This window comes from Chiroxiphia lanceolata, chromosome 31 (assembly GCF_009829145.1).
Source record: "Chiroxiphia lanceolata isolate bChiLan1 chromosome 31, bChiLan1.pri, whole genome shotgun sequence".
In the NCBI taxonomy this organism is placed as follows: Eukaryota; Metazoa; Chordata; class Aves; order Passeriformes; family Pipridae; genus Chiroxiphia; species Chiroxiphia lanceolata.
The window spans coordinates 642,391-666,309 of record NC_045667.1 but is presented as its reverse complement, the minus strand read 5'-3'; the positions used below and the strand labels follow the sequence as shown (position 1 = coordinate 666,309).

At 70.7% G+C, this 23,919-nt stretch overlaps 3 protein-coding genes across 3 annotated transcripts; 2 read left to right on the top strand and 1 right to left on the bottom strand.

The window, feature by feature from the left end:
- Positions 1 to 388: 388 nt before the first annotated feature.
- LOC116800155 (pecanex-like protein 3) lies at positions 389 to 2,441 on the bottom strand. Its single transcript, XM_032713768.1, has 5 exons — positions 2,129 to 2,441; positions 1,855 to 2,045; positions 1,335 to 1,419; positions 1,213 to 1,249; positions 389 to 1,127 (listed from the first exon to the last, which is right to left on the bottom strand). The coding sequence occupies exons 1-5, from the start codon at positions 2,282 to 2,284 to the stop codon at positions 679 to 681; spliced, it is 918 nt and encodes a 305-aa protein (XP_032569659.1). The 5' UTR covers positions 2,285 to 2,441; the 3' UTR covers positions 389 to 678.
- Positions 2,442 to 2,974: 533 nt separating this feature from the next.
- Positions 2,975 to 9,215, top strand: MAP3K11 (mitogen-activated protein kinase kinase kinase 11). The gene is made up of 11 exons (XM_032713706.1): positions 2,975 to 3,218; positions 3,887 to 4,594; positions 5,178 to 5,358; positions 5,669 to 5,817; positions 6,180 to 6,349; positions 6,728 to 6,959; positions 7,218 to 7,331; positions 7,432 to 7,498; positions 7,598 to 7,674; positions 7,743 to 8,408; positions 8,692 to 9,215. The coding sequence occupies exons 1-11, from the start codon at positions 2,975 to 2,977 to the stop codon at positions 8,817 to 8,819; spliced, it is 2,736 nt and encodes a 911-aa protein (XP_032569597.1). The 3' UTR covers positions 8,820 to 9,215.
- A 1,292-nt stretch (positions 9,216 to 10,507) lies between these two features.
- On the top strand, positions 10,508 to 23,514 carry LTBP3 (latent transforming growth factor beta binding protein 3). Its single transcript, XM_032713705.1, has 27 exons — positions 10,508 to 10,748; positions 11,541 to 11,722; positions 11,763 to 11,898; positions 12,254 to 12,483; positions 12,824 to 12,929; positions 13,388 to 13,474; positions 13,903 to 14,025; positions 14,302 to 14,460; positions 14,796 to 14,981; positions 15,539 to 15,558; positions 15,849 to 15,927; positions 16,295 to 16,390; positions 16,939 to 17,064; positions 17,355 to 17,486; positions 17,900 to 18,028; positions 18,188 to 18,307; positions 18,755 to 18,877; positions 19,150 to 19,269; positions 19,620 to 19,748; positions 20,171 to 20,338; positions 20,701 to 20,784; positions 20,947 to 21,075; positions 21,298 to 21,435; positions 21,624 to 21,806; positions 22,169 to 22,249; positions 22,673 to 22,810; positions 23,268 to 23,514. The coding sequence occupies exons 1-27, from the start codon at positions 10,508 to 10,510 to the stop codon at positions 23,411 to 23,413; spliced, it is 3,591 nt and encodes a 1,196-aa protein (XP_032569596.1). The 3' UTR covers positions 23,414 to 23,514.
- Positions 23,515 to 23,919: the final 405 nt, after the last annotated feature.

Below are 23,919 nucleotides of genomic sequence, written 5' to 3'. Positions count from 1 at the left end.
TCGTGCGAGCCCCCCCCCCCCCCGGCTCATTCCTACCTCTGGCCCCTTGTGTCCCCGTCACCCTCCAGAGGGGGTCCCACGCTGCTGGGGGTCCCAGGTGTCGGGGGGGTCCCAGGCAGGCCGGACCCCCCGCTTGCACGGGCTGCAGCGGCTCGAGGGGCCACGGGCGGCCGAGCCCCCGCCCTTCCCCTCCGCCGCTTCCTCCCGCCACGGTGAGCCCGGGGGGGGCGGGGGGGCTCCGGCAGCCCAGGGCACCCCCCTGGCCCCCCAACCCATCCCTGCTCCCCCTCCCCACGTGGGCAGCCCAGGCATCCGGTGCCCCCCAGGCGATGCCCCCCCCCCCCCCCGTGCGGCGGGAAAACGACAAAAACGACTTTTTGAACCGTTATCAGGTTTTATTTATTAATTTATTTGTACCAACCCCAAAACCCCCTAAACCAACAAAACCCCACTGAGAACCACCAAAAACGAGAGAAAGAGTCCAGCCTTCCCCAGGATCCCCCCCTGAAATGTCCCAGAGCCCCCATCAGAGATCAGGTGCCTCCAAATCTCACCATGAGGCTGTTTAACCCCCTAGCCCCCCCCCCCCAGCCCTCAGGAGCCCCTTAGTTATGGGGCAGGACCCCCAAGTTTTCCACTGTAGGGCAGCACCCCCCAGTGCCCCCCCAGACATCCCAGTTATAGCACTGCCCCCCCCCAGACCTCCCTGCTCTGGGGTCGGCCCAAACTCCACTCTCCTCCCGAGGGGGTCTCCCCTGGCCGATCGCGCTCAGGGCCCCCTCTCACCCCCCGAGGGGAGTCGCTGGTGGCTGAGGGGGTCTCGGGGGGCTGGGGGGGGCTCAGGGCCATGCACGGGCTGCTGGGACCCCTACCCTGGGGGGGTGTTGGGGGGGGGCTGCCAGGCGGGACCTCCCCCTCTACACCAGGGCTCTCTGGGGCTGGGGGCAATCCGAGGGTCAGCGGGACCCCGGCATCACCCCCGGCCCCCCCGCAGCTCCCCTCCCTCAGCCCCTGTGCCTCCCCCAGTCCCCCCCCCACACCGGGGTGCCCCCCCACTGTGGGGGGGCCACGGCACAGATGCTCCCGGTCGGCAGCGGTGATGATGCCACTGGTGCCGCTCCAGAGCTCTGGGGGGGGCACGGGGGGGGATTTAGTGGGGGGGGACACATCCTGGGGAGGGCCTGAGGCCCGGGGGGTCCTGGGGCTGCTCACCACCCATCCTGTCCGTGTCCAGGTGCGGCAGCAGCTCCTGGGAGGGTACACATGCACGGGGTGTTTTGGGGTCACAGGGGGGCCCCGAGCCCAGGGGGCGTCCCCGTAACCCCCCCACTCACCGAGAGCTGGTTGAAGCCACAGAGTTCAGGGGGGGTCGCACGTGGCCACCGGAGCACCGAGAGCTCCAGACCCCCCCCAGGGAGCCTGGGGGGTAGAAGTGAAGGGGGGTACGAGAGGACCCCAACTCCCCATCCCGTCCAGCCCTCCCAGGGTACCACAGACATACACGGTGCCCCCCCGACCCCAAAATATGCCGCAGGTGACCCTGAGACCCCTCCCACGGCCCCCAGGAGCTCCACCCCCAGTCCCTGGGGACCCTCCACGTCCCCCCCTCCCAGCCTTCCCCCAAATCCATCACTGCCCCCCCAGCACCCCAGAAGTGGTCATAGCCCCCCCCCCCAGCTCTTACAGCCCCCCCGGAGCTGTCTCCCACCCTCACACGCTTCTGTCACACCCCGAATCCACCTCGGGGGGGCGGTTTCCCCCTTCCCGGGCCCCCCCAGGACCTGTCACTGCCCTCCAAGAGGGGCCACACAGCTCCCCTGCCCCCCCGATCCCCTTGAGCTCCCCCAAACTCACCCGGGGGGCCCGTCCCCCTCCTCAGGGCTGCGAGGGGGCAGCAGAGCGGCCGCCCCCCCCTCGGGGTCCCCCTGGAAGCCCCCCCGGTCGAGCTGCGCGTGGAGCCGGAACGTCACGGCCTTGACGGCCCCGAAAAACGCGGCCACGACCCCGCAGTACAGAGCGGCCACGGCGGGGGTGGGCGGCAGCGCCTGCAAACGGAGGGGTCAGGTCCCCGGGGACAACACCTGACTCCCAACGGAGCCCGAGGGTCCTCAAAGCCCCTTCCCCCCACCGAATAGAGCCCAAGGGGCAGCCCGAGCAGGAACAGCCACACGTAGAGCCGGACGCAGTTGGCGAAGGCGCCGAGCTGCGGGTCCAGGAAGCAGCCGCCGGTCAGCGAGGCCCAAACGCCCTGGCGGAGCACCTGCAACGCCGCTGCCCCCGCCATGGCGGCCCCGAGGCCTCCCAGGGGATCCCCAAAGGTCCCCTGCGACCCCCTGGGACGCCCTGGGACCCCCTGGGACCTCCTGGGACCCCCCAGGCCCGGCGCCGCTTCCGGGTGCGCCCCGGCGCCGCCGGCTCGCGCAAGTGACGTCACGTAGAGGGTTCCCGGCGCGACGGGCAAAAGGGGAGGACACGCCCCCTCCCGCCCTCATGGCGGGAACTGTCACGCGCGTGCGCACCGACGAGCACGCCCCCCTCAGCGCCCGGGGAGGGCGGGGCCGTTGAGCGGTGGGCGGGGCCAAGCCCGGTTGTTCCCCCGCGGGCCGGGGCGGTGAGGGCGCCCCCCAGTGGCAGCACCGACCCCGGTGCCGGGGGGTCCCCGCGCCGTGGGGGACGCACAGACACGGGACCCCCCGGGACCCCCCGGGACCCGGGTCCGGCCCCCCCCGCCGGCCCCGCCGCGCCCCCCGGCTCAGGCTCACGATGTCGCGCGGGGCCGCAGCGCCCCCCCGCCCCGCCCGGTCCGGGGGTCCCGGGAGGTCCCGGGGAATCGCGGGGGTCCCAGGGGGTCCCGGGGTCAGGGTTGTGCCCCTCCCCCCGCCGGCCCCTCGTCCGGTCCCCCCCCCCCCGCGGCGTCCGGTGCCCCTGGCCCGCCCCGTCCGGCGCTGGTTCCTTTTCCTTTGTCCCGGTGACAATGTCCCGGCTCCGCCTTCCCGGGGCCGCCTCAGCCAGCGCGGGGAACCGCCGGACCCCCGGGAGCCCAGACCGGCCGGGCCGCCCCTGCCCCCCCCCCGGGGACGCCGCCGGACGCCGCTTCCTCCCCCCTCCGGGCCGCGGGAGCTCCGGCGGGACCAGGCGGGGACGGGACGGGGCGCGGGGGGGCCCCGGGGGACGGGACGGGGCGGAGGGGACCGGGCAGGGGGGTGAAGGGGACCGGGGTGGGGGCGGAGGGACCCTGGGGCCGGCAGGGGCTTGTGGCGACCGAGGGGAGGTGTAGGGACCCCCGGGGACCTGTAGGGAGCCAGAGGAGCGACAGGGATCACAGGGATCCCCAGGGACCTATAGAGACTCCAAGAATCCCCAGGGATCCCCAGGAACCACAGGGACCCACAGAAGCAACAGGGACCACAGGCATCCCCAGGAGCCACTGGGACCGCCGGGCACCCTTAGGGACCCCCAGGATCCTACAGGTGCCCACAGGGACCCCTGGAAGCTACAGGGATCTCCCAGGGACCAATAAGGGACCTATAGGAGCTATAAGGGACCATAGGAACTGAAATAAGGTGTGGGGACCTTCTGGGACCCCCAGGGACCCATAGCCCTCCTCAGACACCTATAGGACCCCCCCAGACCCCCGTAGCCCCCCTGGTACCCCAGTGGGACCCCCAGAACTGTCAGATCTTACAGGCAGCACCTGTAGGGCCCAGGTGACCCGAGTGACCCCCAGGAGCTAAAGGGGCCCCATGGGGTCCCCTGGGCACCCATAGACCCCCTGGGTACCCATAGGACCCCCAGAAACACATAGGACCCCCCAGACACCTCTAGGACTCCCCAAGGAACCCGTGGAGTCCCTCAAACACCTGTGGGACCCCCCAGCCCCCTGTAGGACCCCCGGGCGCCCCCAGCGCCATCAGTGGGGGCCGGGGCGGGGGGGAGCACCCCATGGAGTGGGGCCAGGCATCCCCCTCCCCGTCCCCCCCGGGGGAGTCCCGCTCTCCCTCACCTCCCCTCTCCTCCCTCTTCCCAGAGGGGTCCCGCTCTCCTTTCCCCCCCTCCCCGGGGGGGTCCCGCTCCCCGTCTCCATCCCCGGGCGGGTCCCGCTCCCCATCGCCCCCGGCGGGATCCCGCTCCCCCTCGCCCCCCTCCCCGGGCGGGTCGCGGTCCCCGTCGCCCCCGGGGGGGTGGGAGCCGGAGCGGGCGGCGTTCGGGGAGCTGCGGCTGGAGGAGGTGATCGGGGCCGGGGGCTTCGGCCGCGTGTTCCGGGGCACGTGGCGGGGGCAGGTGGTGGCGGTGAAGGCGGCGCGAGGGGACGCGGGGGCCGCGGGGGCCGCGAGCCTGCGGCGGGAGGCGCGACTGTACGCGCGGCTGCGACACCCCAACGTGGTGGCCCTGCGGGCCGTGTGCCTCGAGCCCCCCCACCTGTGCCTGGTCATGGAGTTCGCGGCGGGGGGGCCGCTGTCGCGGGCGCTGGCGGGGCGCAGGGTCCCCCCCGCCGTGCTGCTGGACTGGGCGCGCCAGGTGGCCCGGGGCATGCGGTACCTGCACGCCGGGACCCCCGTGCCCCTCATCCACCGGGACCTCAAGTCCAGCAATGGTGAGCGGGGGGGCGCTGGGGGGCTCCTGTGGGTGCTCCTGGTGATGGGGTGACGGGATGTGGGGTGCAGTGTGGGGTCCCCAGGGTTGGGGGTCCTGGTTACTGCGATGCCCAGGGTGGGGGGTCGCAGAGGTTGGGGTCCCCAGGGTGGAGAGTCCCGGTTACTGGGATGCCCAGGGTGGGGGGTCGCAGAGGTTAGGGTCCCCAGGGTGGGGTCTCAGTCCCCAGGGTCCCCAGGGTCAGGGGTCAGGGGTCCCACAGGCCAAGGTCCCTGGGGTGGTTGTCCTGCACTGGGGTCCCCAGACTTGGGGCACATTGGTTGCTGATATCCCCAGGGTGGGGATCTGAGACATGAGGGTCTTGGGGTGGGGGGTCTCAGACACGGGTGTCCCCAGTGGGGGAGGTCACAGAGGCAGAGCTGTTCCCAGGATGGAGGAGGTTCCAGATGCTGGGGTCCCTGTTTGGGCGGTCCCTGACTTCTGGCCCCCCCAGTGCTGCTGGTGCAGCTGGTTTTGGGGGTCGGTGGTTGGGGGTATCAGGCTGGGGGGGTCCCTGTGGGATCCCTGACCCCTGCCCCCCCCAGTGCTGCTGGCACAGCCGGTTGTGGGGGACGACGTGAGCGGGAAGACACTGAAAATCACCGACTTCGGCCTCGCCCGCGAGTGGCAGCGAACGACCAAGATGAGCGCGGCCGGAACCTACGCCTGGATGGCCCCCGAAGTCATCCGGGCATCCACCTTCTCCAAGGGCAGTGATGTCTGGAGGTGGGAAAGGGCTGGGAGGGTCCAGAGGGCACTTAGGGGATCTGGGAGGGTGGGAATCCGCCCCTGAGCTCTGGGCTGGGCTGTGGTTTGGGGCACCTGGACCCCTGGGTGCCTGGGTGGGGGGTTTGGGGGTACCTGGACATCCTGGGTTCCTAGAGCAGCAGTTTGTGGGATGTCTGGGTGGGGGGTTATAGGGCACCCAGGCACCTGGGTCCAAGAAGCGGAGGGTGAGGAGATCCAAGGGGGTCCCCATGAGTTTGGGGGTGTCCCAGTGGCTCCCCATGTGTTTGACCCCCCTTCTCCCCCCCAGTTACGGGGTGCTGCTGTGGGAGCTGCTGACGGGGGAGGTGCCATACCGGGGCATCGACGGCCTGGCCGTGGCCTATGGGGTGGCCGTGAACAAACTGACCTTGCCCATCCCCTCCACCTGCCCCCCACCCTTCGCCCAGCTCATGGCAGGTACAGGGGGATCGGGGGCTGGGGGAGACCTGGGGGCTCGGGGGGGCCAGGTGGGACAGGGGATGGGGTGACACTGGGGGCTGGGTCCCCATCCTGCCCAACTGCCCCCTGCCCTTCGCCCGGGTCATGGCAGGTATGGGGGGTGGCAGGAGGGCGGGGAGGGTTCAGGTGGGCTGTGGGGAGGAGTCAGGCAGCTCAGAGGTGGTGGGGGATTGTGGGGGATTGTGGATATTGGGATCCTCAGGGGTTTGGGGGTGCCCAGACCCCTGGGTTCCAGAGGAGAGGGACCAGGGGGTACCTGGGTCCCTGGGGGATATTGGGGTCCCCCACGAGCCCCTCCCAGATCCCGATTCCCCTCTTAGCCTGCTGGGAGCAGGACCCCCACCGGCGGCCGGGCTTTGGGGCAATCCTGCGGCGCCTGGGGGGGCTGGAGCCGGCGGGGCTGGGGCCCCCCGAGTCCTTCCACTCCCTGCAGGAGTCCTGGCGCCGTGAGATCCAGGGGCTCTTCGACGAGCTGCGGGCGCGTGAGAAGGTGGGACCCCCAACACCTGGGACACCCCTGGGACCCCCCCAACTCCTGGGGCCACCCCAAACACCTGGGACACCCCTAGACCTCCCTGGAGCCCCTGAACAGTAGGGATCCATGGCAAACACCTGGAGATCCCCTGGGACACCTGGGACGCCCATGCAATCCCCCAAAACTCTGCAGCAGGGCCCGGCCCTGCCCTGGTGCTGCTTGTGGCTGGTCCTTGTCCCTGGGACCCCCTTGTTCCTGTGACCCCGATGACCCCCTGTGGCCCCCCAGGAGCTGGGAGGAGGCTGTGGCCAGGGCCCAGCGTTCCCAGGCCCCCTGTGTCCCCTCACGTCCACCCGTGTCCCTCATGTCCCCCGTGCCCTCCGTGCCCCCCAGGAGCTGCGGAGCCGGGAGGAGGCTGTGGCCAGGGCGTCCCGGGCCCAGCGCTCCCAGGCTGAGGCGCTGCGGCAGCGCGAGGCTGCCGTGGCCCGGCGGGAGCTGGAGGTGCTGGAGCGGGAGCTGAGCCTGATGCTCCGGGGGCCTCCCCGGCCCCCTTCGGCCCCCAAGCGACGCCGACCCCCCTTCCGGCGGCCGCGGCGGCCCGCAGACCTCATCGGCATGCCCCAGGGTACGGGAGGGAAAACAGGGGCTGGGGGCTTTAGGGGCCCAGGGGTTTGGGGAGCTGGGGCCTTTGTGGGTGCTGGGGAGGCTCTGGGGGGACTGGAGGGGCAGTGGGCTGTTTGAGCTGGGGGAGTTGGAGGGGCTTTGGGGGGAGTTTAGGGCCCTGGGAGTTATGGGGGCCTGAAGGGTGTCTGGGGGGTTGTTGGGGCTTGCTTGGGGGTTTTGGCAGGGTTCAAGGGCTCTGCTGACCCCAGTGCCCCCCCAGACTTCAAGCATCGCCTGACGGTCCAGGCTGCGCCGGGAGGGGACCCCCGAAGCCACGACCCTGAGGATGGGCCGGGGGGGTCCCCCCCTTTCCCCCGCCTGCGTGCCATCCAGCGTGAGTGATGTCATCGGGGGGTGGGAGGTGATTCTGGTGACGTCACACCTCTTGGTGATGTCACACACCCCCCTGGGTGACATCCCCCCTCTCTCCCCAGTGGAACCCGAGGAGGAGGAGGAGCTGCCGCGGGGGCGCGGGGGCAAGAGCAATGCCCCTAACGGCAGGTGGGTCCCTGGGGAGCTTGGGGGGGTCAAGGGGGTCCCACCCCCCTCCAGACACCTGGAACCCCCCTTGGACACACTTGGGCACCCCCCCCTCCGCAGGCGGCGGCTGCGCCCGGATGAGACCACCTGGTACCTGGACACAGATGAGCTGAGCCCGGGGGATGCATCCCCCAATGGTGAGTCCGGGGGGTCCCGGGGATCCCATCCCTGCCCCCCACACACTGACCCCCTCTGTGTCCTGCAGGTGAGGCCGGGCCCCCTGAAGCTGAGGAGGGCCGGGGGTCTCGGGGGGGGACCCCGCGGCTGCTGCGGCGGGCGCTGCTGAGGGGCTCGGCCCTGCTGGCCTCCCTGGGGCTGGGCCGTGACCTGGCCCCCCCCGAGCCCCCACGCAGCCCCCCACCCTCCCCCGGCCTCCTGCGCCTCTCCCCCCGCTGGCGGGATCGGACCATGGGGTCCCCGGAGCTGAGCTCACCTGGGACCCCCGAGCTGGGTCGTGCCTGGACCCCCGGGTCCCCAGATCCCAGTGGAGTCCGGACCCCGGGGACCCCCAGGACCCCCGAGCTGGGGCGAGCCCAGATTCCTGGGTCCCCAGATCCCAGCGGAGTCCAGACCCCTGGGACCCCCAGGACCCCTGAGCAGGGGCGAGCCCAGACTCCCAAGACCCTGGAGCTGAACTGGTCCCGGACCCCTGAGCAAGGGGGAGCCAGGACCCCTGGGACCCCTGGGACCCCTGAGCTGTGTCACCCCGGGACCCCCGGGACCCCTGAGCCAGGTCATGGCCGGATCCCTGGAACCCCTGAGCTGGGCCGTGCCCGGACACCTGGGACCCCTGAGCTGGGGCTGCCGCCATCCCCCCGGGGTGCCAGGAGACCCCGAGAGCTGAGCCCGGGTGCTGGGACCCCCGAGTGGGGTAAGTGGGGCTCGGGGCTCGGGCACTTTGTGGGTCTGAGGGGCAGATTTGGGGTGGATGGGACAGCCATGGGGGGCTGTGGAGCAGCTCTGGAGCTCTGTGGGGCAGGAGGGGGTGATCAGGGGCCCCATGGGGCAGTTCTGGGGCTCTGGGGGCGCTCAGAGGTGCCGTGGGGCATTTCTGGGGGATGTGCGGGGCATTTCTTGGGGTTGTGGGGCTGTTTTTGGGGGGCCATGGGGCAGCGGGAGTCCCTCGGCCCCCTCAACCCGCCCCTTTCCCGCAGGCCCCGCCCGGCCCCGCCCCTCGCCCCTCCGCCCCCGCATCGACCCCTGGAGCTTCGTGTCCGCGGGACCGCGCCGGGCCCCGCCCCCCGCCGGGCCCCGCCCCCGCGACCCCTTCACCGACCAATGAGCGCCCGCGGCGCGCCTGGACTCGCCCCCACCGCCCTCCAGTGACCAATGAGCGGCCGTGACGAGCGGGAGGGCGGTGCAAGCCCCGACCCCACCGCGAGGCTCCGCCCCCGCCGGGTCGTGATGGACAGCAGGCGGTGGCAGAAGCCCCGCCCGCCCGGGCGCCCCATTGGTCAAAGTAAAGGGCATTACAAGAGCTCCGCCCCCTCCGGGGCGGGGGTCACCACGGCAGGAAAACTACGCCCTCTTCGGGCAAACAGGAAGCTCCGCCCCCATTGATGGGATTCAGGAAGCCCCGCCCCCCGGCGGAGGCCCCGCCCCCGGGCGGTTCCGACACTGGACGGGGGTCCGGGGGAGGGAATGGGGGGGCGTCTGTGACCAAATAAACTCCCGAGACCCCAAAACCTCCTGAGCCACCTCGTCCTGCCCGGCAGGGGCCCAACAGCGCGGGGGGACCCTCATGGTCGGGGGTCCCGCCACCCTTGGGGGTGAACCAGTGGTTTTTGGGAGGGGTGTCTCATTCTCTCCTCCCCTCCCCCCCGTCGTCGTCGGGGGTCCCAGCTCTTCCGGGGAGTCCATTCCCCCTGTGGGAGTCCCAGGGGTTTGGGGGGGTCCATCTTCCCCATCGCCCTCTGCGAGGTCGTTTGGGGGGGGTCCCAGGGGTTTGAGGGGAAATCCCAGGGATTTAGGGGGGCCCATCTCCCCATGAGGGGGACCCAGCCCTGTGAGGGGGGTCCTCATCGCTCCCTGGAGGGACTCAGGGGTTTGGGGGGAGATCCACCCCCACATGGGGTGGTCCCAGGAGTTTGGGGGGGTCCCCCTTTCCCCATGGGGGGGTTCCAGGCGTTCCGGTGGGCCCCATTGGGAGGGTCCCAGAAGTTTGGTAGGACCCCATATCCCATCATGGGAGGCTCCAGGCATCCGAGGGGGAGTCTCATCCTGGCCATGGGGCAAGTCCCAGGAGTTTCGGGGGTCCCATCGCTCCTTCCCACCGCCCCCCCCCCGAGTCTCCCCGGCTGTGCCCGGCGCTGGAACCGGCCCGGGCATCCGGGCTCCTCTCCTCCCCCACCCCCCGCCCCCCCCCCCAATTCCTGGAGCGGACCCAGGGCCCGGCCCCCGCCCCCCTCCCCCGCCCGGGCCCCCCCGTCCCTCCCCCCCATTCCAGCGCCATCCCGGGCGGCCGCGGGAACTCGGGAGTCCGGCGGGAACCCCCCCCACCCCGACCCGACCGGGGGGACCCCGTGTCCAGGACACCCCCGGACGGGATCCCATATCCGGCGAGGGAACCCTGGAGCCCGGGACATCCCCGAGGGGACCCCAGCATCCGGCGGGGGGGCTCCGGCCTCTGGGACACCCCCAGAGGAGACCCCACATTCTGGGAGGGGATCCCGGAGCCCGGGAGACCCCCAGAGGGGGACCCTCGGCCTCGGGGCTTGGAGGGGGTCTGGGAGCCCCTTGAGAGGGGTCCAGGAGAGCCCCAAGAGGGCCCCAGACATCTGGGATCCCTCCAGGAGGGGACCCAGGCATCTGGGACCCCCCCAAGGGTCCCAGGCCTCCGGGAGAACCTCCTGAGGGACCCCAGGGTCCGGGACACCCCCCCCCGAGGGGTCCCCGGCGTCCGGCCCTGAGCTGTCGCCCCTCGCGGGGCCGGGGTCGGGGGTCCCGGGGGTCCCGCGGTCGGGGGTCGCCATGTGGCACTGGGAGGGGCTCTGGGTGGTGGCGCTGGCGGCGCTGGCGGCGCTGGGGGGACGCGGGGGGGGCGCGGCCGTGGCCCGCGAGCGCTTCAAGGTGGTCTTCGCCCCTCTGATCTGCCGGAGGACGTGTCTGAAGGGGCTGTGCCGGGACTCGTGTCAGCCCGGCTCCAACATGACCCTGATCGGAGAGAACGGGCACGCGGCCGACACCCTGACCGGGTCCGGCTTCAGAGTGGGTGAGTGGCACCGGGACAGGGGTGGGGACATGGGGACAGGGACACAGGGGCAGGGGTGGGGACATGGGCACAGGGACACCGGGACAGGGATGGGACAGGGTCAGGCACGCAGCCAACACCCTGACCGGGTCCGGCTTCAGAGTGGGTGAGTGGCACCGGGATAGGGGTGGGGACATGGGGACAGGGATGGGGACAGGGATGGGGACATGGCCCAACATGCTGACTGGGTCCAGCTCCCGAGTGGGTGAGTGACACCAGGACAGGGATGTGAACATGGGGCAGGGATGGGATGGGGACAGGATGACACAGGAGTGGGGACAGAAATGGGACAGCACCAGGACGGAGATGAGGATGGGGACAGGGATGGGACGGGGTGGGACAGTGGTGGGGACAGGGTTGCATATAGGGCCCAGGACAAGGACAGGAACAGGACGGGGCGGTGTGGGATGGAGATAGGGATGGGAATGAGAACCCTGGGGATGGGGCTGTGATGGCATGGGGATGGGGATAGGATGGCACAGGGACAGGGTGGGACAAGGACTTCGGGGGACCCTGCAGGGGACAAAGGAGGTGCAGGAGGGGTCTGGGGGCCTTTGGGAGGCGCTTGGGAGGATTCAGGGGGGTTCAGGGGATCTCAGGGCTCAGGGCATTAGGGGAGGCTTGAGGGGGTCAGGGGGGGCTCAGGGAGTTTGGGGGGCTCAGGAGGATCTGGGGGGTTTAAGGGGGTTGGGGAGGGCAGGGGGGCTCAGTGGATTTGAGGGGCTCTGTGTGACCCCTGTTCTGCCCCCACAGTGGTGTGTCCCCTGCCCTGCATGAACGGGGGCCAGTGCAGCTCCCGCTCCCACTGTCTGTGCCCCCCCAACTTCACCGGCCGCTTCTGCCAGGTCCCCGCGGGGGGGCGTGGGGGGGGCCCCCCCCCGCCGCCGCCTCCCGCTCCCCCTGATGCCCCTCCCGAGCCCCCCCCGGGCTCCAAGGTCGCCGTTTACGCCGTCCAGGTCATTGCCGATGGCCCAGGGGGGGCAGCGGCCCCCCCCCGAGCCTCCCCCTGGGGCAACCCATGGCGGGGGGCACGGCGGGGGGCACGGGGGGGGACACGTCAGCCACGCCACCTTCGTGGTGCCCCTGGGGCCTGGGCACCACTCATCTGAAGGTACCGGGGGCTGGGGGGGCTCAGGGGTGTGGGAGGGGATCTTGGGGGGCAGGGGGTTCTGGAGGTCACATGTCTGGGGGTGCCCATACCAGGGGTCCTGGGGGGTCCTACAGGTGCCTGTCAGGGGGTGCTGGGGGGTCCCAGGTGTCAGTGCCCCCAGCACAGATGCTGGGTTTGGGGGCCCAGGAGATCCTGGGGCGCCCATGCTGGGGGGTCCCAGGGTGCCAATGCTGTGTTTGGGGGTTCAGGGGGTCCCAGGTGCCCGTGCCAGGGGTCCTAGGGTGCCAGTGCTGGGTTTAGGGTCTCCCAGGGTGCTGGTGCAGGGTTTGGGGGTCCCAGGTGCTGCTGCCCCCAGCGCAGGTGCCGCCGCCGCTGGTGAACGTGCGGGTCCATCACCCCCCCGAGGCCTCGGTGCAGGTTCACCGCATCGAACCACAGCCCCCCGAGGGGGCCCCGCGGGGCAGTGGGGGGCTCCTGGCGCACCCCGCCCAGCCCCCCGCAGGCAGCAAACCCCCCGCGCCCCCCCGACCCCACACCCACAAACCCCTGGGCCGCTGCTTCCAGGAGACCCTGCCCAAGCACTCGGTGAGTGGAGAGCTGGGGGGGCTTGGGGGGATTTGGGGTTCAGGGGGTTGTTGGGGGTGCAGGGCGGTATTGAGGGGGGCTGGTGGGCATGGAGGGCTGGGAGATTTGGGGTTTCAGGGCTTGTCTGGCTGTGCAAGGGGGTTTTTTAGGGCTTCAGGGGTGTATTTGGGGATGCTGACCCCCCCACACCTGCCCAGTGCAGCAGTAACCCCCTCCCCAGGCTCACCAAGCTCAAAGATTGCTGCTGAGGGTCCTCAGGGAGTGCAGGGAGTGTCTGTTTGGGTGAGGGGGTGTCAGGGGTATTTAGGGTGTCGAACTCCCTACCCCAATTCCCCCCCAGTGCGGCAGCAACCCCCTCCCGGGGCTCACCAAGCTCGAGGATTGTTGTGGCAGCATCGGCAGCGCTTGGGGCCAGAGCAAATGCCACAAGTGCCCCCACCTGCAGGGTGAGTGTGGACCCCCTGAACCCCCCAACCCCACCTGCAGGGTGAGTGTGGACCCCCTGAACCCCCCAACCCCACCTACAGGGTGAGTGTGGACCCCCTGAACCCCCCAACCCCACCTGCAGGGTGAGTGGGAACCCCCCCTTCCACCCCCAAGCCCCTCAAACCCCCAGATTCCCCTACCCAGGAATTCCCCCCACCCAGACGTTGGAGACACCCCCCACCATCCTGGGAAAACCCAGGTGACCCCTGACCCAGGGAACCCTTCCTCACGTGTCCCCAGTAGGACCCTCCCCCAGGGACCCCCCACCCCAGGCAGGGCCAGGCATCCAGGACCCCCCCTAAGGGCCCCCCCACCTCAGGGCCCCACAGGTCCCCCCGCTCCAGGGGGGACCCAGATGTCCCGCCCCCCCGTGTCCCCCCGGTGCTGGGGGTGACGGGGGGTTCTGGGGGTGTTGCAGGGTCGGGGTCCCCGAAGGCGGCGCGGGGGGAGCGCGGGGGCGACTGCCCCCAGGGCTACAAACGGCTCAACAGCTCCCACTGCCAGGGTACGGGGGAACGGGGAGGGCGTGGGGAGGGCACGGGGGGCGTGAGGGGGGAACACGGGGGGCGCAGGGAGCATGTGGGGGGGACGTGTGCGTGTATGTGAACGTCCAGTGGGCGTGTGAGGGGTGCGGGGGCTTGCACAGGGCCGTGTGTGTGTGTGCTGGGTGCAGGTGTGTTCACGCGTGTTCACGTGTGTCGCAGACGTGTGGTGTGCCCTGCCCAGCGGGTGCAGGGGGTGTCAGGGAGTGTGTGGGGCTCGGGCATGTTCATACTTGTGTCACACCTGTGTCACGTCTGTCAGACACCAGTGGGTGTGTCCTGCCGGCGAGTGGGGGGGGTGTGGGGTCAGAGCTGTGTGGGATGGGCTCAGGTGTGTCATATCTGTGTGAGGTGTGTCCTACCTGGCTCAGGTGTGTTCTACCTGTCACAGACATCAACGAGTGTGCCCTGCCCGGCGTGTGCCAGCCCGGCGAGTGCCGCAACACCCAGGGCAGCTTCCGCTGCTCCTGCTCAGCCGGGCACGTCCTGGGACCCTCCCGGAGCCAGTGCCTGCGTATGGGGGGTCCTGGGGGATAATGGGGAAGCTGGGGGTCCTGGGGGGGCATGGGGGGTTGGGGGTCCTGGGGCCCCCCGGAACCAGTACCCGTGTACAGGGATGGCTGGGTTGGGGTCTCTTGGGGGTCCCTGGAGGGGTCACTGAGAGTGCTGAGACCCTCCCCCCCCACAGTGTAGCTCAGCAAGGAGCAGGAGCTCTGGAGGTTTGGGGGGTTTTGGGGGTCTCTGGGGGGTCTCTGAGGGTACTGACACCCCCCTCTCCCCCCTCCCGCAGCGGAACCAGGTGAGGAGCGGGGTCTGTGCTTCCGGCTGGTGTCGGGGGCACAGCAGTGCCAACACCCCCTGCCCACCCGCCTGACGCGCCGGACCTGCTGCTGCAGCGTGGGCAAGGCCTGGGGGGGACGCTGCCAGCGCTGCCCCCCCGACGGCACCGGTACAGGGGGGTCACGGGGGGCTGGGGGGGCCCAGGGGGGGCTGCTGTCAGCACTGCCCCCCCGATGGCACCGGTATGGGGGGGTCACGGGAGTCTGGAGGAGCCACTGTCCCCCCGACAGCCCTGGTTTGGGGGTGCAGGGGCAGTGTGGGGGACCCCAGCCCCATCTGGGGGCCCCCTGGTCCCACTGTGCCCCCCGGATGTTTTCAAGGCCACTTGCCCCTCACAATCCAAGGGGGTCCTGGTTGTGTGTGAGGGGTGATGGGAGCCGGGGGGATCCCATCCTGGTTTGGGGGTCCCCCCTAAGGCCCTCCTGACCCCCCGGTGCCCCCCAGCTGCATTCAAGGCCATCTGCCCAGCGGGGAAGGGGTACCACGTCCTCACATCCCACCAGACCCTCACGATCCAGGGCGAGAGCGACTTCACCCTCCATATCCAACCCGACGGGACCCCCGAGCGGCCTCCCCGGCCCCCCCCACCCGTCCCCAGCCCTGCGCCACCCGACGTGCCCTCGCCATCAGGTCGGGCACCCCCCGCGCCCCCTGTGAGCCCCCCCTGCCCCACATGTCCCCTGGGGTCCCCCCCAGTCCCTGTTTCCCTCCCAGTCCTTATCCCTCCTTCCCCCATGTCCCCCGTGCCCCCCCCACGTCCCCTGGGGGATCCTATGTCCCCCTGGACTCCCATGACCTCTCCTTGTGCCCCCCCAACTCCCCTGGGGGCCCCCCATGTCCCTGTGACTCCCCCAAGTCCCCGTAAGTCCTCTGTGTCCCCCACCATGTCCCCTGGGGTTCTTTGTGCCCACCCCGGTCCCTGTGTCTCCCCCCATGTTCTGGGGTTCTTTGTGTCCCCCTCCATGTCCCTCATCCCCCCATCCCCGTCCTCCCCACAATGTCCCTCTGTGTCCCTCATCCCCCCTCCCATGTCCCCTGTCCCCCCCCGTGTCCCATCCCCTCCCCTCCATGACCCTGGACCCCCCCGGGGTCACTCATGTCCCCCTGTGACCCCCTGTTTTGTGTGTTCCCCCCCCCACCCCATGGTGGGGGGGTAGTTTGGGGTCTTACCACCCCCTCCCCCACAGCTGTGACCCCCCCGGCCATGGTGAGTGTGGGGGGCGGGGGGGACACAGAGACATTGGGGGGATGTTGGGGGGATGCGAGGGCACAGGGGGACATGGGGGTGGACATGGGAGGGGACATTGGGGGAAATTGGGGGGAACATGGGGGGAAAAAGGGGGAACAAGCACGATGGGGAGGGACTCGGGAGGCACGGGGAACTGGGGGGTCCTGGGGGGCTATGGAGGAACTGGGGGCTTTGGGGGTTGTCCTGGGGTCTGGGGGGGCTGGGGGGAGGGCAGGCGAGCAGAGGGGACATCTGTGTCCCCCTCCCAGCTCCCGGCATTCTTGAGCCCCTCGGAGGAGCAGGGCCTGGAGCAGCCCCCGGGGAGCAGTGACCTCCCCCAGTACCCTGGTAAGGGGGAGACAGGGGGGGGGACAGGAATGGGGACACAGGGGGGGACATGGAGGGGATGGGGGGGCCTTGGAGCCCTGGGGGCAGGGGATAGGGATGGGACAGGTTGGGAACTGGGAGGGGATGGGGACGTGGATGGGGACGCGGATGGGGACGTGGATGGGGTCAGGGTGTCCCAGGCACAGAGAGGAGGGGACAGGGACACGGGGACCAGAGTGGGTTGGGGTCAGTTGGGGACGTGAATGGGGACAAGGACAAGGATGGAGATGAGGGCTGGGATGGGGTGGGACGCACACGGGGACAGGGCCCCTGTGGGGTCCCTGTGGGCTCCGTGTCCCTGTGCCCCTGTCCCACGGCGTGTCCCCAGCGCTGGTGGCCCGGCCCACGCCGGCCCCGCTGTGGCGGCTGCCCCCGGAGCAGCTGACCCGCAGTGCCGCCGAGATCGCGCCCACCCAGGTCACCGGTGAGGACCCCCTGGACCCCCTGGGACCCCCTGGACCCCCCTGGGACCCCCTGGATCCCCAGCACACCTGGGAGCCCCCTGGGACCCACTGTGACCCGCTGAGATCCCCCTGACCCCCTTGGGACCTCCGGATTCCCTGGGACCCCCTGGGACTCCTTGGGACCCCCTGGGACCCTCCAGAAGCCCCAGACACCCCTGGGACCTCCAAACTCCCTGAGACCCCCTAGGAACCCTCCAGAGACCCCTGGGACCTACCTTTGGAACCCCAAGAGCCCTCTGGGACCCCCCAGAACCCCCCAGAGACCCCTGGGACCTACCCTTGGACCCCCAAGAACCCCCTGGGACCCCCAGAACCCCCCAGTCTTCCCCAGACCTTCCTGGGACCCCCTCTAATACCATTTGGGACCCCTTGGAACCCCTCAATCCTTCTGGGATCGCCCTGAGATGCCTCTGAGACCCCCCCCCGAGCCCTCCTGTGACCCCCCTGGGACCTCATGGGACCTTTTGGGACCCCCTGAGCCCCCCCCCGAGCCCCCTTGTTCCCCCAGAGACGGACGAGTGCAAACTGAACCGGAACATCTGCGGCCCTGGGGAGTGTGTGATGGGCCCGGGGGGGTACAGCTGCCTCTGCTTCCCGGGGTACCGCTGGCACCCCCAGCGCCGCTACTGCACCGGTACGGGGGGCACGGGGGGTCACACACGCGGTGACACGCTCTGACACAGGTGGGGACATGGGGGGTCACACACGTGACGCTCTGACACAGGTGGGGACACGCTCTGACATGCTCTGCCACATGCAGTGACACACACAGTGACACACACACACTGACACGCTCTGCCACACGTGGTGACACACACACTGACATGCTCTGCCACACGTGGTGACACACGCTGACACGCTCTGCCACATGCAGTGACACACACACTGACACACACACTGACACGCTCTGCCACACGTGCACAGACGTGAACGAGTGCGAGGCCGAGCCGTGCGGTGCCGGGCGCGGCGTGTGCATGAACACGGGTGGCTCCTACACGTGTCACTGTCACCGCGGGTTCCAGCTGCGCCTGCACAAGGGGCTGCGCACCTGCACAGGTACGGGGGGCACGGGGGGGAACGGGGGGGGGGCAGGGGTGGCTGGGGTCACAAGGGTCACAGGGGATATGGGGAGGGGGCACGGGGGTTGGGGGCGTCCCAAGGGTTATGGGGTCACAGGGGAGACAAGGCCCTGGGGAGCACGGGGGGGCCATGGGGTCACAGGGGCCGTGGGGACACAGGAACACGGAGCCTGAGGAAGGGGTGGGGGACACTGTGTGGGACTGGGGACACTGTCTGGGACTGGGGACACTGTCCAGGCTTGGGGACACGGGACAGGGTGGGAGACACGGGATGGGGTTGGAGACACTGGCTGGAGTTGGGGACATTGGACACGGTCCAGGACATGGGCCAGGGCTGGGGACGCTGGCCAGGGTTGGGGACAGGGCCTGTGACCCCGCGTGTCCCCACAGACATCGACGAATGTGCCAAGGGCGACGTGTGTGGGGACGGCGGCACCTGTGCCAACGTCCCCGGGCACTACAAGTGCGAGTGTCACCCCGGGTACCGGCGCAAGGGCTCCCGGCCCCCCCTCTGCGAAGGTGACACTGGGGGGGGACAGGCATGGGGGGCGAGGGGGGGACACTGGGTGGGGACACAGGGACACCAGGGACAGGGGATCCCGCAGGCCCCCAGTACAGGATGCTGTGGGGTCCCCCCCATCCCCTGATGCCCCCCATGTCCCCCCGTCCCCCTCCCAGATATCAACGAGTGCCTGGATGTGGGGACGTGCCCCGAGGCCAAGTGTGAGAACCAGCCCGGGGGGTTCGTGTGCACCCCCTGCCCCCCCGGCTTCCGTGGCCTCAACGGCGCCTGCCTCGGTCAGCACCCCCAGGGGACCACCCAGGACCCTCCCAAACCCCCCAGGTCACCTCCCTGGGACCCCCCGGGAACCCTGTGCACCCCCCCAGCTTCCACGGCCTTCACGTGCCTGCCTCAGTCACCATCCCTGGGACCCCCCAGGAAGCCTGGGATCCCTTAGGACCCCTTTTCCTGGAGACCCCTTTATCCTGGGGACCCCCAGAACCCCACCCCAGAGACCCCAATATCCACATGTCCTGCACCCCGGGCCCCCCCTCAAGTCCTCCTCGGGGAACCCATCCCTGACTTCTCTCCCCGACCCAGAGCACCCCCGGGACCCTCACCCAGGGCCCCCATCCCTGTTCCCACCCCAGGACCCCCATCCCTGCTTCCCCCCCTTTGCCCCTCCAAGGGCCCCCCCGGTCCCCAAAGCCCCCCCGGGGCAGGGGCTGACGGGGGTCGTGCAGATGTGAACGAGTGCGAGGCAGGAGGGCTCTGCCCCGGGGGGAGCTGCGTCAACACCCCCGGCTCCTACAAGTGCCAGTGCCCCCCCGGGCTGCAGCCGGCGCGGGACCCCCCCCGCTGCCAAGGTACCCCCGCAGCCGGGGGGGGGCTGGGGATGCACCCGGTCGGGGACCCTCCCCTGCTGCCAAGGGACCCTCAAATCCGGGGGGGGCTGAGTGGGGTCGGGGGGGGTGGGCATATATGGAGTTTGGGTGGGGAGTCTTTGGTCTGGGGGGGCGTCTGTGTGTGTGCATGGGGGGTCTGGGGGGTCTGGGAGGTGTCCAGGTGGGGGGGTGTATACGGGGGGCGTGTCCGGGTCGGGGATCCCGCACACGGGGGTCCCGTTTCCCCCCCCCAGACATCGACGAGTGCGAGTTCGCGGCCGCGTGTGTGGGCGGCGACTGCGTGAACACGGCGGGGTCGTACCGGTGCCTGTGCCCCCCCGGGTTCGCGCTGCTGCACGGCCGCCGCTGCCAGGGTGAGTGCGGAGAACCCTGAGACCCCCCCCCCGAACAGCCCCCGAACACAGCCCCCACACCAATCTCCTCCCAAAACAGCCCCTGATCCCCCCCCCATACGCCCCCCGTTCTCTCCGGGTGCATGTGCGGAGACCCCCCCGTCGTGCAAGGGAGGGCTGGGGGAGTCCCTGGGGGGGTCTCTGGGGGGGTCCCTGGGGGGGTCCCTGGGAGGTCCCTGGGGGGGTGAGGGGAGGACCCTTGGGGTGCCCCCCTTCGTCACACAAGCCCTGTGCGAGGTGGGGGGGCCGTGGGGGTTCCCTGGGGGTCTCCCCGAGCGTGGCACGAGCCCCGTGCCCCCTTTTCCCCCCAGACATCGACGAGTGTGCGCTGGACCCCGGGCTGTGCCCCCCCCCCGGCACCTGCACCAACCTCGAGGGGTCGTTCAGCTGCCGCTGCCCCCCCGGCTACACCCCCGGCCCCGACGGGCGCCGCTGCCTCCGTGAGGGGGGGTCTGGGAGTCTGGGGGTGCCCCTGGGGAGTCTGGAGGGTCCCTGGGAGGTCAGGGGGGTCACGAAGCGTCTGATGGCATTTCTGAGGGGTCCCTGGGGTTTTGTGGGGCTCCCTGGGGGTCTGGGGGGTCCCAGGGAGGTCGGGTGGGGTCTTTAGGGGGTTCCTGGGGCTGCACAAGAGCTTTTATGGGTCCGGGGTGTCCCCGGGGGGTCTGGAAGGGAGTCTGGGGGGGCGTCCCTGGGAGGTCTCTGGCGGTCTTGGGGCTCAGGAAAGGGGGTCTCTGGGGGGGGGTCTTTGGGAGGTCCCTGGAGGGTCCCTGGGGCGTGTGTGGGGAGGTGTCTCCGGGAGGTCCCTGGGACTCTGGGGAGTCTCTGGGGTCCCCGTTGACGCCCCTTTCCTCCCCCCTCGCAGCTCGGGAGCCCCCCGCCCCCCGCAAGGAGTGTTACCTGAGCCTGGAGCTCCCGGTGTTCTGCGACGCCGTTTTGGGGACCAACGTCACGCGGGGGGAGTGTTGCTGCTCCGTGGGGGCGGGATGGGGGGACCTGTGCGAGGTGTACCCCTGCCCCCTGCCCTCCTCGGGTACGGGGGGCCCGGGGAGGGTCCTGGGGGGTCCGGGGGGGGGCTGGGAGGTCCCGTGCGGGGTCTACCCCTGCCCTCTCCTCTCCTCGCGTGCAAGGGGGAACCCTGGAGGCGCTCAGGTGTCCCCAGCCAGGTGTAACCCCATTTCCATCCCCTCTTCGGGGGGCTTCTGCAGGTCTAAGGGGACTTGACCCCCCTTTGCCCCCCCCAGCCAAGTTTCTGGCGCTCTGTCCTGACAGGAGGGGGCTCTGAGGGTCCCGGGGGGCAGTTTAGGGTCTCCGGGGGCAGTCTGGGGTCATCAGGGGGTCCCAGGGGTGGTCTGGGCGTTCAGGATCCCCCCTTTCACACCCCGTCCCCCCCAGCCGAGTTCGTGGAGCTTTGTCCCGACGGGAGGGGCTTCATCCAGGACGACAACGGCCTCGACTACGGAGTCCCAGCGCACCGGGGTGAGACCCCCCCCCCGGGATGCCCCCGACCCCCAGGGGGGTCTCTGTGCCCTGAGGTCCCCCCTGTCCTGAGGGTCCCTGTGTCTCCAGGGGGGTCTCTGTGCTCCTCGGGGGTACCCTGGGGGGACTCCCTGACCCTGAGCCCCCCGGGGGTCCCCCCAGACATCGATGAGTGCGGGCTGTTCGGGGCCGAGATCTGCAAAGGCGGGAAGTGCGTGAACACCCAGCCGGGCTACGAGTGCTACTGCAAGGCCGGCTTCGACTACGACAGCGCCCTACGCCAGTGCCTGGGTAAGGGGGGCCGGGGGCCGTGGACGGGGGGCGAGCAGGGGGTCCCAGAAGGTCCCTGGGGTGTTGGGGGGTGTGGGGTGTTCGGGGGTGCCCGGGCCTGCTGGGGGTCCCCGCAGAGCCGAGGGGATCCCTGGGAGGCCCTGCAGGTCCCCAGGGTATTGGGGGACCCCTGGGGGTCCCCGTGCTGCCGAGGGGTCCCCACGAGCCCCCCCCGCCCCCCAGACGTGGACGAGTGCCTGGACGAGTCGAACTGCGTGGACGGGGCGTGCGAGAACACGCGCGGCTCCTTCCGCTGCACCTGCGGGCCGGGGGCGCGGTACCACCCGGGGCTGCGGCGCTGCCTCCCCCCCCCCGAGCACGGTGAGACCCCCCCCGGGGCCGGGGGTGGGGGGTGTGCGAGGGGCACGTCCGTGCGATCCCCGCGTGCCCCCCCCGTGTGACCCCCGGACACCAACGAGTGCCGGGACCCCTGGGAGGGTGCTGGGGGTCCTACGGGGAGGCGTTTGGGGGTCCCTGACCCGTGTCCCCCCCCCCCCCCGTGCCCGCAGAGCGCCCCCCCGGCCCGGAGCGGCCCCCCCCGGAGCGGCGGGACGTGTGCTGGCAGCGGCGGGGGGACGAGGGGGTCTGCGGGGCGCCCCTCGGGGGGGGGCCCCTCACACTGGACGAGTGCTGCTGCCGGGGGGGGGCCGGCTGGGGGCCCCACTGCCGGCCCTGCCCTCCCCGGCCCCCAGGTGACAGGGGGAGGTCTGGGACGGGGTTGGAGGGGCGTGGGGGGGGGGGGCCGGGCTGTGGGGAGTCTCGGGAGGGGATTTGAGGGGGCTACAGGGGGGCGATGTGGTCCCTGGGGGGGGATGTGAGGCATCTGGGGGAGTCCGGGGGGGGACAGGGAGGGGGTCTCCGAGAAGTTCCCATGGGATTTGGGGTCTCTATGGGATTTGGGTGGTCTGGGGGATCCCTATGGGATCTGGGGGTCCCTATGGGATCTGGGGGAACTGCTGAAGGTCCTGGGGGCAGGGAGTGCTGGGGGGGTCAGGGGGTGACATGGGGGTGGGGGTTGCCTGTGGGGCAGGGGATGATGTGGGGCTCTCCCTAGGCCTGCCCTGCCCCCCATCACAGAGCGAGAGCAATTCCTTCTGGGACGTGAGCCCCCTCGGCCTGGAGGGGGCCCACAGAGGTGGGACCCCAAAACCTGCTCCCCCAAAACCTCTGGGACCCCCAACAATCCCGGGACCCCAAAACCCAGACCCCCAACACCCACCCCCCTCAGGGCCCCCAGGCCCCCTGGGAACCACAAAGCCCCCGGGATCCCACCCTGGGACCGCCCAACCTTGGGACCCCAAACCTCCCCCAGGGACCCCCCAGCCCTGGGATCCCTATCCTGGGCACCCCAAACCTCGGCCCTGTGCCCCACAGCCCAAGGTCCTCCGTCCCATGGGACCCCAGAAATTGTCTCTAGGCCCCCTGTAACCAGGTCCCCCGAGCCTGGGCACCCCAGCTCCCCCCATGTCCCTTAAAGCTGGGATCCTCCTACCCTGGGCCCCCCAGCTCCCTCCGTGCCTCCCACCCCAGGTCCCCCAGCCCCCTTGTGCCCCCCCAGGTGACGACAGCTCCGAGGAAGACTCTGCTGAATGTCCCTGTCCCGGGGGGGTCCCTGGTCGCTGCCTCCGCTCCCCCCGGGGACTCTGCGAGTGCCCCCCCGGCTTCCAGCCAGACCCCACCCGCACCCGCTGCCTCGGTGAGACCCCCTCCCAAACGGGGACCCCCAAACCCTGCTGGGGCACCCCGAATGCCTGGGGACCCCCAAACTCTGATGGGGCACCCCGAATGCCTGGGGACCCCAAGACCCTGCTGGGGCACCCCGAATGCCTGGGGACCCCCAAACCCTGGGGTCCTGGGCAGGGGAGGGGGGGAGGGGTCAGGACTCCCCCTACTCCAGGGTCCCCCCATATTGGGATCCCTGGGGGGAATTTTGGGGTTCCCGACGCCACAGACACCAGCAGGTGCTGGGGCTCTGGGGGGAGACTGGGGGTCCCACGGGGGTATTTTGGGGGTCCTTGAAGCCCATGTTCGCCCCCAAATGTAAACGAGGGCCGAGACCCCCAGGGGGGTATTTGGGGTTCTATGGTGGGGAAAGTGTTGGGGGTCCCGGGGCGGTATTTTGGGGTCCTTGACCTGTGTCTCCCACCGCCCAGACATCGATGAGTGCCGGGACCCCCGGGGCGGCCCCCGCTGCCCCCGTGAGCGCTGCATCAACACGAGCGGCTCCTTCCGCTGTGCCTGCAAAGCCGGGACCGCCCGGGCCCGGCCCGGGGGGCTTTGCCTCCCCCAGCGCCGCTGACCCCCCCCCAGGACCACCCGGGGGGGCTCTGACTGCCCCAGCGCCGCTGACCCCCCCCGGGTCCCCCGGGACCCCCTCGGACCTCAATAAAGGACGCGGGGGAACGGCCCCGGCGCTCTGCCTGGATGGGGTGGGGTGGGGGTGCTGGAGGGGATTTGGTGGAATCGCAGGGATTTGGGGGGGCACTGCGGGGAGATTTGGCCCTTGGGAGGATTTGGGGGGATAGGGAGGGGGTCTGGGGGGAACTGGGGGGAGATTGAGGCACTGGCGGGAGCAGAGAGGGGATTTGGGGAGGAATTGTGGCGATTTGGGGCACTTTGGGAGGTGGTTAGGGGGAGTTGGGGGCGCTTGGGGCGGGATTTGGGGGGAACCTGAGGGGGAGTTGGGGGCAATTCAGGGCCGTTTGGGATGAAATCGGGGGGATTTGGGGGTGAAATGGGGACGTTGGGGCGATTCGGGGGAAACCGGGGGCGGGGGCCGCGGGACCCTCCCACAGGCCGCGCCCA

Coding starts and splice junctions, on each gene's coding strand:
- LOC116800155 (XM_032713768.1), bottom strand. CDS start 2,284: ATGGCGGGGGCAGCGGCGTTGCAGGTGCTCCGCCAGGGCGTTTGGGCC. Junction 1,250..1,334: donor GTGGCTTCAACCAGCTCTCG/GTGAGTGGGGGG, acceptor GTACCCTCCCAG/GAGCTGCTGCCGCACCTGGA. Junction 1,128..1,212: donor GGACACGGACAGGATGGGTG/GTGAGCAGCCCC, acceptor TGCCCCCCCCAG/AGCTCTGGAGCGGCACCAGT.
- MAP3K11 (XM_032713706.1), top strand. CDS start 2,975: ATGTCCCGGCTCCGCCTTCCCGGGGCCGCCTCAGCCAGCGCGGGGAAC. Junction 5,359..5,668: donor AAGGGCAGTGATGTCTGGAG/GTGGGAAAGGGC, acceptor TCTCCCCCCCAG/TTACGGGGTGCTGCTGTGGG. Junction 7,332..7,431: donor CCGCCTGCGTGCCATCCAGC/GTGAGTGATGTC, acceptor CTCTCTCCCCAG/TGGAACCCGAGGAGGAGGAG.
- LTBP3 (XM_032713705.1), top strand. CDS start 10,508: ATGTGGCACTGGGAGGGGCTCTGGGTGGTGGCGCTGGCGGCGCTGGCG. Junction 17,065..17,354: donor CCAGCGCCGCTACTGCACCG/GTACGGGGGGCA, acceptor ACACGTGCACAG/ACGTGAACGAGTGCGAGGCC. Junction 22,250..22,672: donor CCTGGAGGGGGCCCACAGAG/GTGGGACCCCAA, acceptor GTGCCCCCCCAG/GTGACGACAGCTCCGAGGAA.